This window comes from Natator depressus, chromosome 6 (genome assembly GCF_965152275.1).
Source record: "Natator depressus isolate rNatDep1 chromosome 6, rNatDep2.hap1, whole genome shotgun sequence".
In the NCBI taxonomy this organism is placed as follows: domain Eukaryota; kingdom Metazoa; phylum Chordata; order Testudines; family Cheloniidae; genus Natator; species Natator depressus.
The window spans coordinates 57,070,349-57,086,925 of record NC_134239.1 but is presented as its reverse complement, the minus strand read 5'-3'; the positions used below and the strand labels follow the sequence as shown (position 1 = coordinate 57,086,925).

The window sequence follows — 16,577 nt, the reverse complement described above, 5'->3', positions numbered from 1 at the left end:
GACAGTTGCCCAGAGAACAGCTGCTTCCCATCACCTGCAGCCAGCCAGCGGAGGCCCAAGGTCCCCGAGAACCCTGCTGCAGAATTCCAGCACCAGCTACTCCTCCCCTCACCATCTTTTGACCTCTTTCCATACAAAATATGGGAAAATACTTTGCAGTTTGTGGATCAATTTGAAGGAGCAGCTTGGCTCTGCCCCCTTCCTCCCTCCCCCTGCCAACTTAGAGCTGTCCCATGGGGGCTCCCCAGGAACACTGGTTTGCTGGCTGGGAAGGGGAAGTGTGTGGGGGGGGGGAGAAGGGGGCAATGAGGAGAGGGTGTGGAATAAAGAGACTTTGCAATCCGCACTCAAAACACTGCAGCAGTAGCAGCTAGGGAAAGAGAAGCAGGGTTATTATAGGGCAAGACAGCACTGCAGGCTATTGTAAGACACATGCAGCCTCTCCTGCCTCTCCTGTTGGAGAGAACCATCTCCATAGGAATGGTTAGCAGGGCTCCTGGAGTGCAGGTTATTTGTGGCCAAGAATCCTACCACTTGGTTACCCCACAGCTCCCCCAACCCCCATGAAGAGACCCTGAAACAAATAAGTGAGGGGAGGGGGGGAAAAACCCACATTAATCCCCTATTTTCCTACTCGCACCTTTTTGAGAGTGTTACACTGAATACACAAAATGCCCCAATCCCTGTAACCAGGATAATACTCTGGGACTCTCTCTCACTACCTCTCCCCATGATGCAGGGGGGGCTCTGTCCCCTCCCCAAGTTGCTATTCTTCCTGAACGCAAACCAGAACCTGCCTAAAAAGTAGCTGAAAGTCACAAATCTCTTAATAACTTTAGGGTCCCTCTGGACCCCAGCTCACCCCATCCATGCCCAGAGGAGTAGGGGGTTGTAAAGGATAGTTTACGGTGTGATACAACAAACAGGGTAATACCTTCTGTTATGGGCAGGTAAGGGAGCAACAAAATCCTAACTCACCCCCTCAGAACTGACAGGCAATTACAGATAAGCCTGGGAACAAGTGTGCATTGGCAGAAGGGCCAGATACAATCCTGTAGGACTTCCTCTACCACCCCCCGACTAACCTAGACTAAAGCCAGTCCCCTCAAAGCTCTGATGGCCCTTTAAGACTCTCCCTGTGTATACTAAGAACATACATGACCTTTGGTCCCTGGCAGTCTTTATTTGGAATCCTGGCTACTCCGAGAGGGAAGCAACAGAAACACATGGCAGGGAAAGAGCTAGCATAGCAAACTGAGGGAAACCAGATCCAGATGTGTCCCAGTTGCAACATCAAGGCCAGCACTCCAGGAGGCTGCAGCATAGCACAGCTTGAGGCACGACAGTGTGTGGGGTAGAGGAGTAAAACCACACTCAGAGGATAAGCTCGGAAAGCAAAGCTCTCCTTTTACCAGGTTTCTCGGTCATACGCATTCAGCAATATTGAGAGAAACAGGCAGAGTTTAACCATCACAGGAAAACTGGGGAAAGCGGGAGTCTGAAGCTAGGTCTACACTAAAGTTAGATCAACCCAGCTATGTTGCTGAGGAGCAACCGGGGGGGGGGGGGGGGGCGGGAAGAAGTGGTGCTCAGCATCCACAGGCAGTGCCTCCCCAAATCAGTTCCCCCCCCCACCCAGGATCTTCTGCCTGCCAGCAGGCCCTGCAGCTCAGTGCCTCCCCCTCTCCCTGCACTCCCACCCATGGCAATTAAATTAAACTGTTTCGTGCAGGAGCCTGGGAGGGAGGAGCAAGGACATGGCTTGCTCAGGAGAGGGGGTGGAATGAGGCAGGACGAGATGGGGTAGAGTGGGGGCTGAGCACCCTCTAGTACATTGGCAAGTTAGTGCCTATGCTCAGGAGTGTGAAGAATCTACACCCCAAGCAACATAGTTAAGCCAACCTAACCCCCAGCATAGACAGCACTAGATCATCAGAACAATTCTGTCAACCTAGCTACCACCTCGCAGGGAGGTGGATTAACTAGAGCGATGGGAGAATCCCTCCCATCACTGCAGTGAGTGTCTACACTGAAGCAAGAGAGTGGTGCAGCTGTGCTGCTACAGCATTTCTAGAGAAGACAGCCGGAGGCTTCCCTGCCCTAGTGGTTTAGTAGAAAGAGCCTGAGGCATAAGGCCTTGTACCAGAGGCCTGAACTAAAGTAGTGGTCAAAGCTTTGGCCTCAGGCCTCTGACTCAGGCTCTTTCTACTACAAGCGGCGAGAGAGAGAGACAGACACACACACACACACACACACACACACACGAGAACAATCCCAGTGTGAATTCTACAATTTAGATCAGCCTGTGGAGAGCGTTAAAGGGCACAGATATCCCAGCCATTAAACCAAACAGAGGAGATTTGTGGGGAAGAGCTGTGATTGAAGGAGAAGTTGGGGCCAAACTCTCAGGTGACTATATGCCAGACACAGAGCCTCCCATCCTCACCCAAACCAAGTGAGCCAGCACCAATAAAGGATTCTGAAGCAGCTCACACTGGGTCCTCCTCCCCAAATCCAATCCTCCTCACCCCACCAGGCAAGCCTGCACCAAGACCCTCAAAAATTCCACTTCAAATGGAAATCTTGGGACTGATTCAGCTTTCTCAAAATCAAAACCAGCCACTAGGACTTGAAATGAAATTATGATGGTTCTGTGACACCTGCCTGATTAGCCTATTTAGAAGAGGAGGATTGCAATGGACTCTGCAGGTTTTGTGGCTTCACTGCTCTGTAGCAACCCTGTTGCTGCTGCTCCAGATGTGGCAGAAAAAGAAATGCAATAATGGCAAATTTCCAGGGAAGCAAAGTAGGCCCACCTTCCCCTTTCCATTGACAGGGGAGACTGTAGGTACTAGACACAGCAATCTGTCTACTTCAGGCAGGGGAGGGGATGGGAGCGTCTATAGCTGGAAGCCACATAAAACCGCAAGGGGCATCAGGGTCAATGACGTTGATCTTTCCCTACCAAAAATTGGCCGGAGTTTTGGAGTGGGCACCTATACTAAATTTTAGTTTAAGTCTGAAGTCTAAAGGTCACTTAACGGTCCACATCGGAGGCTAGATATAGTCCTTTCTGCCCACCCCCTAATTCAAAGCTACTAATTTACTCAAGCCCTCCCACAGAGGCACAAAAATACTTACAAAGAAGAGGAGGTTGAAAAGGAAGAGAAAATACTTGGTGACTTTCAAACAGTTGGATCCCATCTTCCTTCACTTCCAGGATCTAAAAAGGGAAAAACAAACAAAGGCAACAATCCACATGTCAGTATATAGCCTCTAGACAGCATTAAAGGGGCACTGGTCATCACTAGAGATAGCTCTGAGCCACCATTTTGCCAGAGATACAGCTACATAATAGCTGGTTCTGTGGAGATCATGCTTGGGCCAGCTGGATGAAGGGTTCTCCTTACGGTCCGAGAAGAGGGTGGGACCAGACTGACCACCACTGACAAAGTGCCACCTTTGTGGAAGTTTCCTGGATGGTGACAGAGGGCCTACAATGCTTACAATGCAATTCTGTCAGTCACAGAAGGGATGTAACCAGCTCGGAGCCTGATAATTCCATCACTATTTATATGTAATCAGCTGAGGCTCCAAATCCATATCCACAGAGGACACCGTTAAGCTTTGAAATGAATCTTGTCCGGCTCTTTCTGTATGCCCATTCTACCTTACTCCCCCAGAACTCTCTTCCTTTCTCCCTGTGGGCCTGTAGACAGTCAAAAAAGGGGTCAAGAGCCTAGTTTGAAAGACCATGTCAAAAGGGTCTTTTCCAAAAGAATTTCTAGGAATTATTTTGGGCAGCTCCATGGCTGGCATGTTCTACAGAGGTCAGACTAGATGATCAGAGTGGTCCCTTCTGGCCTTGGAATGTGTGTCATGCCAGCCTTGTACAACCCAACCCAGTAGCCAGTCACCTGTGTGACTATGAGAACCCTTAGTCATACAGGACAATACAAACCACAAGCTGTGCAATTCAGCAGCATCTGAATGAATGTCTTTGCTCAGGGACCCTTAAAAGATGGGCAGTCAAACTTGTCACAAGGATGTGCCTGCAAAAGCACCTTTACATTTTCACTATAAGGGGATGACAAGCCTCAGGATGTCGGTACCAGTAGCGCAGGCTCCAGCACCTCAGGCAGCAGTTTGATGATGCAGGCCAGAGTAGCACAGACAACACAAGAGTGAGGGCAAGAGGCATTTGATGACCACACCACAACGTGTGTAGTCTGGTTTTCAGAGGATCACAGAAAGAATGTGTTGGAGATTATGTTTGGGAGACACCAGACTGGTAAGAGAATCCTGTGAAACATTTCCACTATTTGTCCTGTGTACTGAGACAGACATTGCAGAGCCATAATTCTTTGCCACAGACCAATGCAGCTTCACTATACCTGAAACAAGTTTTATAATCTGTCTGTCCAATTAACATGAACATGCAGCAGAATATTCTGCTGGGGGGGGGGGGGGGGGGAGAGAGAAAAAGAGGCCAGTGCAATTTGGGGCTGCATGAGCATCACATATTGGTGCAAGGAGAGGCTAGCCCATCCCAGTCTCCAAAAGCGTTACTATCTGCAATATTGTATTTAGTTCTGGATACTACTGCAGACAGATGTAGACAAAGTGAAGGGAGTTCAGAAGAGAGCAGGAGGGATTGAGTTAGTTTCTCTTATTTCGTCCTAGAAAGGCATACCTTGGTTGAGTGACTGATATTTAAAGAGGAAGATTTCCACATCTCAGAGCTCTGTTCTTTCCTTTCCAAAATAAGGATAGCTTCTGGGGAGAATGAAAAGCTAGCTGCTTAGTACAGTTTAGAATGTTTGAGCTGCTCACTCAACAAGGACTGATGTCTCTTTAAAAGGACATAAGTAACCCACAGGAAGGATGAGACTGGGGTAAAGCATCACTCCAATTAAACAGCCAACCCACAAAAACTAGGACATCAGCAGAGAGCTTTCTGGCTTTGGGTTTGTTCAGCAACAGTCACTGGAAGCCAGTGTGTTATTTTGTTTCAGTCCAAAGCTTTTGGCTAATCCTATTAAATATTTAGGTTAATTCTGAGCTAAACTAGAATGTAGGTTTCATTCTAATTGGCTAGTTTCCCCCACCAACCAGCAGTCACTTTTAGACTACAGGGAGGGAACACTGAACTCTAGCCACTGTGCAAGCATGTATTACTGTCTTCAAGGCAAACACCAAGACTGAACTGGGTCCTAGGTTTGTAGCTGGACAGTAAGCAATGGGTAGGTATTTTCATATGACTGATGGGGAAGGGACAGTGTTACAGTGAGTTTATGACCAAGTCCCAGCTCCCAGTCACACTCCCAAAATACCCAGCTAAGAAGAAGTGACAAGCACAATAACATGTAGCACAGGCATTTTTGGGTGGGAAGAGTCACTGTGCATATGTCTACACTACAATTAGATACCCACAGCTGGCCCAGGCTTTGGGGTGGTTTCATTGCAGTGTAGACTTCTGGTCTTGGGCTTTAAGATTCTGTGAGATGGGAGGGTCCCAGACCTCAGGCTGCAACCCAAGCCCAGAAGTCCACACAGCAATGAAACAGCTCTGCAGCCTGAGCTCCAGGAGCCCAAGTCATCTGGCATGGACCAGCTGCAGGTTTTGAATGGCAATGTAGACATACCCTGGATAGGGAGTTGAATGGCCCCTCACTCACCAGAATATCCAAGCACCTCACAAACACTGCTAGGTTTATTCTCATAACCCCTATGGAGGCGACATATCCCGATTTTACACACTAGGCACAGAGGCACAAACAGATTAAGTGACTTGCCCAAGGTCATGCAGGGTACATGGTAGAGCCTCGTCCTAATACAGTGCCTTTAACCACAAAAGGTCATCCATCCTTTCACTTTGGGAGAGATTAAGGCAGAAAGGACAAACAGGGTTGCCTGGGAAGCAGTTAGTCACTCTGATACACAAAGCCTGAAAGTTTCTAGTATTGAAATTACCAAACTATACACAGAGGCTAAGGTGATGAATTAACTCAGCATTACAGCCTTGCATGGGCATGTTGCTAAACAGCTAAATCACACACACACACACCTTATTTTGTTCATCTGTGAGCAGACTAATGAAGTCCACCTAGTCTAGTATTGCATCTCCAGCAGTGGCCAGTACCTTGCTCTAAAGCATGTGGTACAAGGATTGGCCTACTCCAGATACCAACATTTTGAACACCATCCCCCAAATACAGTAACATACACAGCTCTACTTTCTGGAGTTCTCTGGAACATACCAGCCACTCAATTAGGCTGCACAATGCCAAGAACAGCAACTACCACATTACCATTTTATGCAAAGGTAGGTTTTGCCCCATGGATGCACTGGCTACAGCAGGAAGCCAGTTTTACACCAGAGTCTCCATTGTCTTAGAGTGACTGCCACACTGCCTCCAGAGGTATGGCTTGTTTGCCTCTGCAGGAGCAGCAAAGAAGCTGTTTGTTCCAAGTGAGTTTACCTGCAGCTCCAGAGGTTAGAGTTTTCCAGTTACCCACAAAACACTACATTGTGCAACAGCACAAGAGCCGCTTGCTTAGAATCTGGAAAGACCTCTACGTCATGGAGTCTCAGGGTGTGGTCGATGCCCCAGCCTGTACCCGGTCTCCTGGGAGTGACCCCTTCAGTGTGCCAGGCCACAAAGACCCACAGTTCTACAGGGGCTGGCCTGTGGCCTCCAGGATGCGGAGATTGGTCCTTCAGCACCAGTAATCCCTGTCTCTCTTCATGATTCCCCGCAGCAAATCCAGACTCCTGTGGGAGGCTTGTACCCTTCAGGGCATAATGCTCTCAGCGAGTACTTGCAGCAACACACTCAGCCTTTTCAAAACAAGTTAGCCATTTATTAGTCACCTGGCACACACAATCTGAAAGTCCTTAGGTTAGCAAAATCAGTTAAGGTAAGCCATACACCATCCTGGTCAAACCAGTGCCCCATTGAGCCAGCCAAGCTATGATGGAGTCTGTCTCTGGTGATCTTCCCCATTTCCCCACTTTGTCCAGGGCTCCTGAGTCCCTCCAAAAAGGCCCCTTCTTTCAGTCACCTGACATCTTGTTCTCCAGCTCAATCCAAATCCTGCCTGCTGGGAGTTTCCTGCTGTTATGCGATTGTTCAGTCATGGGGGCACATTTTGGTCTTGCTGGACCCTCTGATTTGGGTTACTTTGAGCCAGTTCTTTAATGACAGTATTCATTCCCCCCAGACAGCAAGGTCACACCCACACCCCCTCTCCTGCACCATTCCAAGAACAGTGTTAACACTTTTTTACTCAGTAGGTAGCAATGCCATGTACAGAGGGAAACTGAGGCATGCCTATGCGTCAAAAATATTGCCAAAACCTCCCATTTCATCACAACCTCTAGGAAGTAGTTCAGTTTTTACTGTCTTTTTTTTTTTAAATGTCTTGATTTCTGCCAAGACTAAGAACACTCTTGTTTGCATGAGGGATTGTACTTGGTGATGGGAAGCTATACAACAGCTCCTCACACTCTTTTAGCTCATGACACTATCATGAGTGAGGGGTGCGATTGCTGCAAACCCTGCAAGAGAGCGTCCTGTACACGTTCCTCAGCCAGTCTCAGTGGAGCTCTCAGGGAGCTAGCTCCCCAGACAGAGGTGGGGTATGTGTGTTGTGATTCTAGCTCTTTCCACTAGCTGAAATATAAAAGCCAAACACTGTAACCTGCTGCCCAAGCCAATAGGGATTTAGCATCAGTGTCCCCAGAAACGATTCACCTCTTATTCTTTGGGGTTCATGGCAGTTTTGCAGTGGACACTAGGCAGTCATATGACCACTTAGTTGTTTCCAGTGGGGCTCATGAGCGACTCTTAATACTTAGAGGGGCACGTTAAAGCACTTAACAGGGAGTTGTAAGAACAGAGTAAAGTAGGGGAGTATTCTCCCCATCTCAAGTGGGGAAACAGACACAGATTTGGGGAGGGACTTGATCACATAGCAAGGAGCATCTCCCACCCCCAGCACAGTATTTTTTAAACACACACACACTCTGATGCTAGAGCATTGGTACAGTCCTCTTGCTGTAGCTCTGGGCACCCAGTTTACAGCTCATAACTGTAAGCAACGAATTCAGAAAACAGTTCCCATCAAGGTGTTTATATCCAAAACGTAAGAACTCCCTCCCCCAAATCCCAACATATAATAGAACACTTCAGAGAGCAGTTCCCTTACCCATTGAGGGTACTGGCTGAGAGAGACAGGCTTGGGCAAAGAGGCCTCTGTGCTTAAGGAACAAGTCTGTCCTTGCAAGGGCTTTTTCTGATCTTACTTCAGAACCAAATCCCTGTATTGTCAACACTAAAGCCTTACCAAAAAAAATTTTTTTTAAAAGATCATGAGTCAGCACCAAGAGTCATGAGATTTGCTTAAGTATAAGTTTTTGACAATACTGAATTTTGGGATTTCTTGTTTGACCTGTTAGGGTTTGCTCAGATCATGTGCTGAAGATTTTCTCTGCAATTATGTGAGCTAAAAGCTTGCTTTAAAAAAAAAACAAAAAACGAACAATCCACCTCAAGAAAATCTGTTTTATTAGTCACTTGACTCCAAGAGTTGAGGCTTAAAGGAAAGGAACAGTCACAAGATTTGAGAGAGTTCACAACAGTGGAATCCTGAACAGCAACAACTCAGCAAGAAGTGACAAAAGGCTTGTTGACTTGGAGGTAGATGACAACTGTCATAATGGATCAGGTCTGTAGGACATTGGGGTCCATCCAGTCCTAAAATTAGGTCTCATCCTGATCTCATCATCTCTCTTCCACAAGAATTTGTTAATATTCATTTACAAGAGCTAATGCTCTTTTGGAATCTTGATGCTCGAGGACAAAAACTTAGCATGTGGCAGGGAGTTCCACAGTTTAATTACACTATGTAAAAGTATTTCAGTTTCACCTTTTAGTTTCAGCTTTACCTTTTAGTTTCCTTCAGTGACCTCTTGTCCCTGAGTTATGAAGTTCCTGATTTACCTTTCTAGGATTAGTTATTTTATATGCTTCATCATAACCCCTCTAAGGTTAACAATTTCAGTTAACTGTCCATGAGTTTTACTGTGCTCCTAGTAAGTCTCACTGCCATTCTCTGAACCACCCCCTCCACCTCTGTATTACTCTTTTGACTATGCAGACTAGACAAAATTCTATGGGAGGCTGCACCATTCACGGACAACATTCCCTCTCCCACCATATTGGCCTCATCCTTTAAATATCTTAACAGTTTGCTGTTTGCTTCACTCATCATGCCCAGGCCCCTTTGAGTAGTTTGGCCCAGGCTCACAGCCTAAAACCAGACTGGGGGGCGGGGCGGGGGGGGGGGGAGAAGAGGGAGGGAGAAAGAAAGAAAAAAGTTTGTGAAACCTGAACCCAGGAGAGTTCCACAGCTCTGAACAGACAGGTCTAGGAGCCAAGGGGTTCTGCTCACCAAATGGGTTCCTGCCCCTGCAAAGAACAGTGCAGCAGTCTGTATGGGGCAAGGATTAGTGCAGAGGCCACTTCTCTTATTCCCCCGAGGCCAGGAGTGGGGAATGATTCTTCCATTGGGGTATTATGCACAAGGCTTGGAGTTGACAGCAGTGAAGCTGGAGCACATAATCAGGGGAGGCCAGCAGCTGAGGAAAGGAGAACAGAGTCCCTCTTTGTTAGGGGCAGGAGAAGGAGGACTGGCGTGACTCAATGCTGCACTTCAGGTCTGTAATATAAGCCCAGTCACCTCCCCCTATCCACAAAGGTGGCTGGAAAAAGTAAGACACAGGTGGCAATGGGAAACTTGGGGGATTCCTAGCCCCTCCCGAACGGTGAGCTGTAAGGTGATGCTGTGGGAACCAGGAGTCCTGAGGAAGTGGGAACATGAAAGCACAGAGGGCTCAATTCTCTTCACACTATAGAGAAAAGACAAGGGCCAGAGGGATAAGGCTACTTAAGGTTGGGGGTGGGGTTTTTTTGTTTAGTTAAAATTGCAAGCCAGGGCTCTTTAAATAGTTCTTCTTGACCCCACAAGCAGCTCATGGAAAACTCAGGGAGTTTGGTGCTCACTAAAGCAAGCCAAATATAATCAGCCAGCCTCAAGTCACTGTGTAAATCTCTCGCTATGCAGCTTTGATACCAGACCTCAGTCCGGACCTGCAGCATGCTCTGCTATTGCAGTCTTGGATTCCCACATATGCCGCTCTGCGGATTCCTGTTAGACTGCTCTACAGGTGACCGTTCCAGACAAAGGAACAGTAACGCAACACAATGCAAAGCAAAAGCGCAGCTCATGACTGGAAAGAGCTAGCCCTCTTGAAACACATCAGGTGCTGATGGGGAAAGCTCCAAGACAGTAACAGATACCAAGGCACACGGAATCAACCAAACTGAGGGGGATGCACCCCGCAGGAGCAAGAAACATTGTATTTAATCAAAACTCAGGATGGGCTGCCAGGTGCCGTCACCTCCCCCGGAGGCAAGAGTCACCCACCCAGGAGAGCTGCATGGCATTTACAAGTTCATAGTCCAAACAGCCAATCCCCTGAAACTAAGGATTTCAGAAGTAAGGCATGAGCTCAAGATCAGGATGTAGACACCAAAGCAGAGGGCATGGTATAGGTAGCTGCTGTCAGGCTAGTGCTAAGCTCCGACAAATGACAGTGATGAAGTAGTAAAGGACAAATTCTGCCTTACACTACAGGCAGCGTTAGAGAGTGCCACGCCACGACCTAGCTATCATGGGAGACCTGAATGCCAAGGTCGGTAAGGACAACACAAACAGAGCAATGGGAAGACATGGGTGTGGCACCATGAATGAAAACAGAGAAAAGGCTTGTTGATTTCTGTAATATGAATGACCTAGTCATCGGCAGAACCCTATCTGAACATTGTGAAATTCACAAGCTGACATGGTGTTCTCCAAATGGCAGAAATAAGAACCAGATTGAACATATCCTGATCAATGGCAAATGGAGACGCTCACTGACAGATGTGAAAGTGAGAAGGTGTACAGATGTAGGCAGTGACCTCCACTCTGACAGCCTCCATCAAACTAAAACTAAAAAACAAACAAGGGACATAGATGTTATATTGACAAGCTAAAGTCCCTTGAAATACAGAAAGTCTTCGTTCTGCAGTTAAAGAACAGGTTTCAAGAACTTGCAGACCTTGATGAAGAGGAGGGAAATGCAGATGAGGAGATCAATAAGTGGGACAAAATAATAGCAATTTATGAACAGAGCATTGAAGCCTGTCTAGGCTACTAGCAGAAGAGAAGGAAGGAGTGGATTACACCCAGCACATGGAACGCCACAGAACCAGACTAGCCCTGAAGAAAAAAAAAATTAAACACAAAATCCCAGAAGCTAAAGGACAAATACCACGAGCAGTATAGCAAGGCACACTGGGAGGTCAAATGCCTTGTGAGAGCAGACAAACAGCATTATATTGATAATCTGGCAACACAAGCAGAGGATGCAGCTGCTCATGAGGAGCAAGGAACCATCCACAAAATGACGCGGCTTATCAATGGTAAATGGCAGACACCAAACAAACAAGGACACCTATTAAAAACAAACAAAAAAAAAAAAACAAGAAATGTGCTGGACAGAGCATTTCAAAGAATTGCTGAATAGAGAGCCATCTAAAGAGGAAGCAAACATCCAGGAGGCAGAAGAAGATCTTGATGTCAACACAGACACCTCAACTAAGGAACAGATCATTCAAGCTATCAAATCCTTAAAAAATGGGAAAGCTCCTAGCAAGGATAACTTGAATGCAGAATTGTTCAAGGTAAATTCTAAATTAGCAGCATCTATCCTGGCCCCTCTATTTACATCAGTCTGGGAAAGGGAAAAAAAGTGCCAGATGAGTGGACCAATGGTGTTAAAGTGAAGATATAAAATCACTGAGAGTTCCTTCCTTTGGAAATAACTGGCGTGGTATCACACTTATCTGTGCCAAGCAAAGTATTGTGTGAGATCATAGTCCTGCATTTATCAGAGGCAGTTGATAGCATTCTCAGAAAAGAGCAAGCTGGTTTTCGGAAAGGGAATGGATGCACAGACCAGATCTTCACTCTGTGAAACACAACAGAGCAGTGCTTAGAATGGCAACGGCAACTCTACATAAATTTCGTAGACTGAGGCGGCTTTTGATAGCATTCACAGGACCACCTATGGCGCATTCTGCGGGCATACGGAATTCCTTTCTGTATAATCAGTCATCAAAAGCTTCTATTTTAACTTTACATGCACTGTTGAGCACAGTGAGCTCAGTTTTGAAATCAAAACAGAAGTACATCGGGGTGTCTCATGTCTGCAATCCTCTTCAACATTGCCATCGACTGGGTTATGCGGTATACAACAGAAGACATGCCAAGAGGCATTAAATGGATGCTCTTCTCATCCCTTGAAGACCTGGACTTCACAGATTTCTCCTATCACATACCCAACACCATATACAAGAAAAAACTTGACTCAATGCATTCAGCCAGAAAATTGGACTTAAAAAACAACCACAGTAAGACAGATACCATGACCTTTAATATTGCCTCACCATCACCAGTACAGACAGAGGATTATGTTCTCACCAATGTAGAAACATTCACATACAGCACCATCAGTCACGATGGTGGAACAAGCCAGGACATCCGGAACAAAAAATCAAGGCCAGGAACACCTCCAGGAGCTTAAATACAGTCTGGAAATCAAAACACAACACCAAAACCAAACTCAAGATTTATCAGAGCTGCATACCTTCAACACTACTTTATAGTGCAGAATGCTGGGGAATGAGAAAGTATGACATGTCCAAATGGTCTTCATTCCATACAGCCTGCCTCAGAAAAATCCTCCATATCTTTTGGCCCAGAACAATCTCAAACCAAGATCTATTGACAGTGCAGCCAAGATGATCTGAGCACCATCAAGGCCAAGAGGTGCTGGAGATGGATCGGTCGGTCGGTCGGTCATGTGCTTCGGATGGAAACTGATTCCAATCACCAGAGTAGCAATAAGATGGACACCTGAAAGCAAGCTAAAATGAAGCTGCCCAAAAACAGAGCTGTGGAAGCTGAGCTGAAAAACCTGGGGAACCATTGAAAGACTTGCCAGAAACAGACAGGAGTGAAGGAGCTTCATCACTGCCCTAAACACCAGAGGTGTAATAGGAACATGATGATGGGTCCCGCTCATTCCTTTTCATGCTCCCTTGGTGTGGCTGTAGCCATCTACCAATTCTCTTCCCCCACCCTTCTTTGCTGTGTATTCGGGCTTCTCTAGAGATCAGCCCTGTTTTTGCAGCCACTCTGTCCCTGGCTTTCCCTCAGTTGGGGGAGGGGTGTGTGTGTGTGTGTGTGTGTGTGTGTGTGTGTGTGTTCTCCAATAGAGCTCCACCAGTTATCTGAGCCATTCATTGCCTCCAGGGTGGCAGTTGGCCCCATGCAGTGACTGTTCCAAAACACTCAGGAACTTCTGCAGCAGCAGCACCATTCCTCAGTAGAGGAAGAGTACCTGAGCCCTGTAGGTTGTACCGGATTATCTGCTTCCAGCTGCTATTCCTGGTCTTGGATTTAAGTCTCAAGTCTTCTGTAACTTGCCCTCCTATCCTTCCCCTTTGTACCAGCCTAGTTATGGAGGTCACCTAGGGTCCACTTGCTGAGAATTCCCTTGGGAGAGGCAGCATTCTTGCTGGAGAGCCCTTGACTCTCAAATTGGTTCCCCCTCTGAAACTCCTGGCAGCCATTCAGGTCACAGGACATGGTCTGTTGGTTGATGGTCCAAGGAAGTATGGTTAGTTTAGGTAGGGAACATGTAAATTGCTAGCTCAGTTCTTATCCAAAAAACTAGCACATAGTTCTAGAGAGATTAGATTTGAGACTGATGTGCCCAGAGGTTGCATTGATGGGCCAATCTTTAAGAGCCAGCAGACACTCCCCAACCTTGGGAATCCTGCTTTGTGATCCCAAGCTGTAAGAAGCAGCTACCCTTTGTTTCCATACTGCAAGCCCTAAAGCTGGAAAACAGGAATCTCTGCCAAGGCACAGCTCCACAAAGCAAAGTCTGAGGAGATGGAGACCATCTGGAGTTCACTCACCTAGGAAACATGCCCAGTTCCCACTGCAAGGCTGACAACTCTGTGCATTAATAGCCACTCATAGCTAAAGAAACTCAAAACTGAGTTGCCTTTAGCTCCAAGGGGTGAGAAACCTTTCCAAGGGGTATGATTGGGGGGGGGGGGGGGGAGGAGGAGGCAGGGAGGAAAGGGAGGAAGGAGAAAGACACTAAGATGACCTCAAAAGCATAAGCAACACAGGCACTAACTGCTGGAACAGTTTCACTTTAAAGCTTAGCCATGACACTAGTGTCTTTTGAGAGCATAGGCAGGGAAGTGTTCCAGAGGCTGGGTTCTGAAGGGGAATCAGGAGGACTACTGATCAGTGAGACCCGAAGAAGCACTCTGTATAGCTCGAAAGTTTGTGTCTCTCACTAACAGAAGTTGACCCAATAAAAACATTACCTCACCCACCTTGTCTCTCTAATGAGAGAAAGAGGCAGTCTCAATGTCACCACCAGTTAATGAGCCTTTTCTTTACTAACACACCAGTCACAGCACAGTGTTCCCTATAGGACTAGCGTTACGGAACCATCATCAGGTTAACAAGTGAGCAGAAAACACGTGATAAGCGTGTACTGTTGACATGAACAAAGGCCTTGGACTTTAAGTGCAGGTGGGAAGTTGCCTGAGTAACATACCCTACCAGAGGCATTTCATTACCTCCAACACACACAGTTTACTATACACAGAACCTGGCTGCAAACTCAACTGTGATACCAAACACCATGACTCGATAATAGCTTTTTCAAGAGGGACATTGGAGATTGCAAGTAATATGCCCGTCATAAATTTAACCCCTTCCTTTAAAAAGCAGCAATGCCTCAATCAAATAAATAAATAGCATCCAGCCTAACAGGAAGGAAAACGAAACAAAACCTATTTGCAGCCCTTCTTTTAAGGCTGGAACACTTAACTCTCAGCTTCTAGGCTGGGTTACCTACCAACAACAAAGTGAATGCAGATGGGTGTCTGTTATCCATATCAAATGATGGGGGTAAGATTCCTGCTCCCGGAGAGCAGGCCTGAAGTCATTAAGAAAGTAACTGACAGACATTTAACATGAAGTCATTTATCATACATGATGCAGAAATTTCACCGTTATTGAAGTGGAGGGGTGAGGGTGGAACATGCCAAGGAAACTGGTGGCTTTATTGCCAATATCATTGCTTGTTGTCTTTAATAGGAGGCATTGAACTCCCCTCTAAACAAGATCAGAGGTAAAGAATGCTTACCATGAAAGGCAAAGTCCTGAACAAGGCTGAATTTCTGATAGGAGATACGAAATAAGACAAGCAGGCTAATTGAGATGGAGTTGTTCCCACTCCATCTTGATGCTAAACAGTGAAAGCTTTTCTGGTTTGGTTCCTGTAGCTGAGGTATCATTAAGAAGTTAGCTTTATTAATATGTTGAGCAGACAGGCAGAGTAGGGTGTCCAGTGAGATGCCAGGCATTAGGGACAGCAGTCATCCAATTAGGACTGCAGAGTTTCTTCACTTTTGGTTTTTAATAAGCAAGCAATAAATGCGGCAGGAAGTAACAAATGCTTTAGAGACACACAAAGTGCCATCCGGGATCATTAAACAGAAGTGATGACAAACCAGAATTCGGGTGTTATTGGCAAGATTGGAAGGGTTCATAGCACAAACAAGGAAGTACGCTCAATGTAGAGGAAAGCTGATTGCAACCTTTCAAATGCCTGGAACAGCCAGTGAACTAAAATAAAAACTAACACCAGGCTTCTGTCTGAAAGTCGTTTAGATTAATATTACTATAACCAATAACTTAGATTCCGAGATAAAAAGTTGTCTGTTATTTTAGGTTTGTGCCCTTTATGAAACTGGCTGGACAGTGTAGTCAGATACAGTTTCCCTTGTGGAAATGAGGGGAAACTGACTCACTGCACAGCATTTGTCAGGGGACTGGGACACTTGCAACACCAAGACTATATTTAGCTCATTTTTTGAAATTGACTAAAAATAGCAAATTAAGACTAGCCACAAATCTAGTTCACCTGAGTACAATATAGCTTCAACTAGCCAGTTTTGCCTTCTGGTTCCCATGCACCAGGGTGATGCTCCCAACACTGCTGACAGAGGTGTAAATATAGAGTGTCTATTAAACATTTCTATTTATATTGCTGTTTAAAGAGACAGACACTTAAATTGGCAATTCAAGTCGGGGTGGGGGGTGGGGGGGGGGAAGAGAACGGGACCATGACACTTGACTACATTGCCTCTAACAGCTTTGAAGGGAGAAGAGGGGAGGAAATAAGACTTGTTTTAAAAATGGGGATGCAATTATTGTTACTGGCTTTAAATTTGTAAGCCAAGTTCCCTCCCCCATTTCATCAGCAATACCAGAGAGAGACTGGTACAACAACAACTCACTGTCTTGAAGGCAGAGTCCTATTTAATATTTCATTTTGCTGGATAAGTTAATATAGAACTTGTTCTGAGGCG

At 46.2% G+C, this 16,577-nt stretch overlaps 1 protein-coding gene across 1 annotated transcript in view; it reads right to left on the bottom strand.

Annotated features, from left to right (window-relative positions):
• The window catches only part of CD82 (CD82 molecule), a 63,906-nt gene that overhangs the window by 28,986 nt on the left and 18,343 nt on the right, over positions 1-16,577 (bottom strand). The window contains exon 2 of the mRNA XM_074955317.1: positions 3,142-3,223. Coding sequence (XP_074811418.1) covers positions 3,142-3,204 — 63 coding nt within the window. The 5' untranslated portion in view covers positions 3,205-3,223. The remainder of the gene's footprint in view (positions 1-3,141; positions 3,224-16,577) is intronic.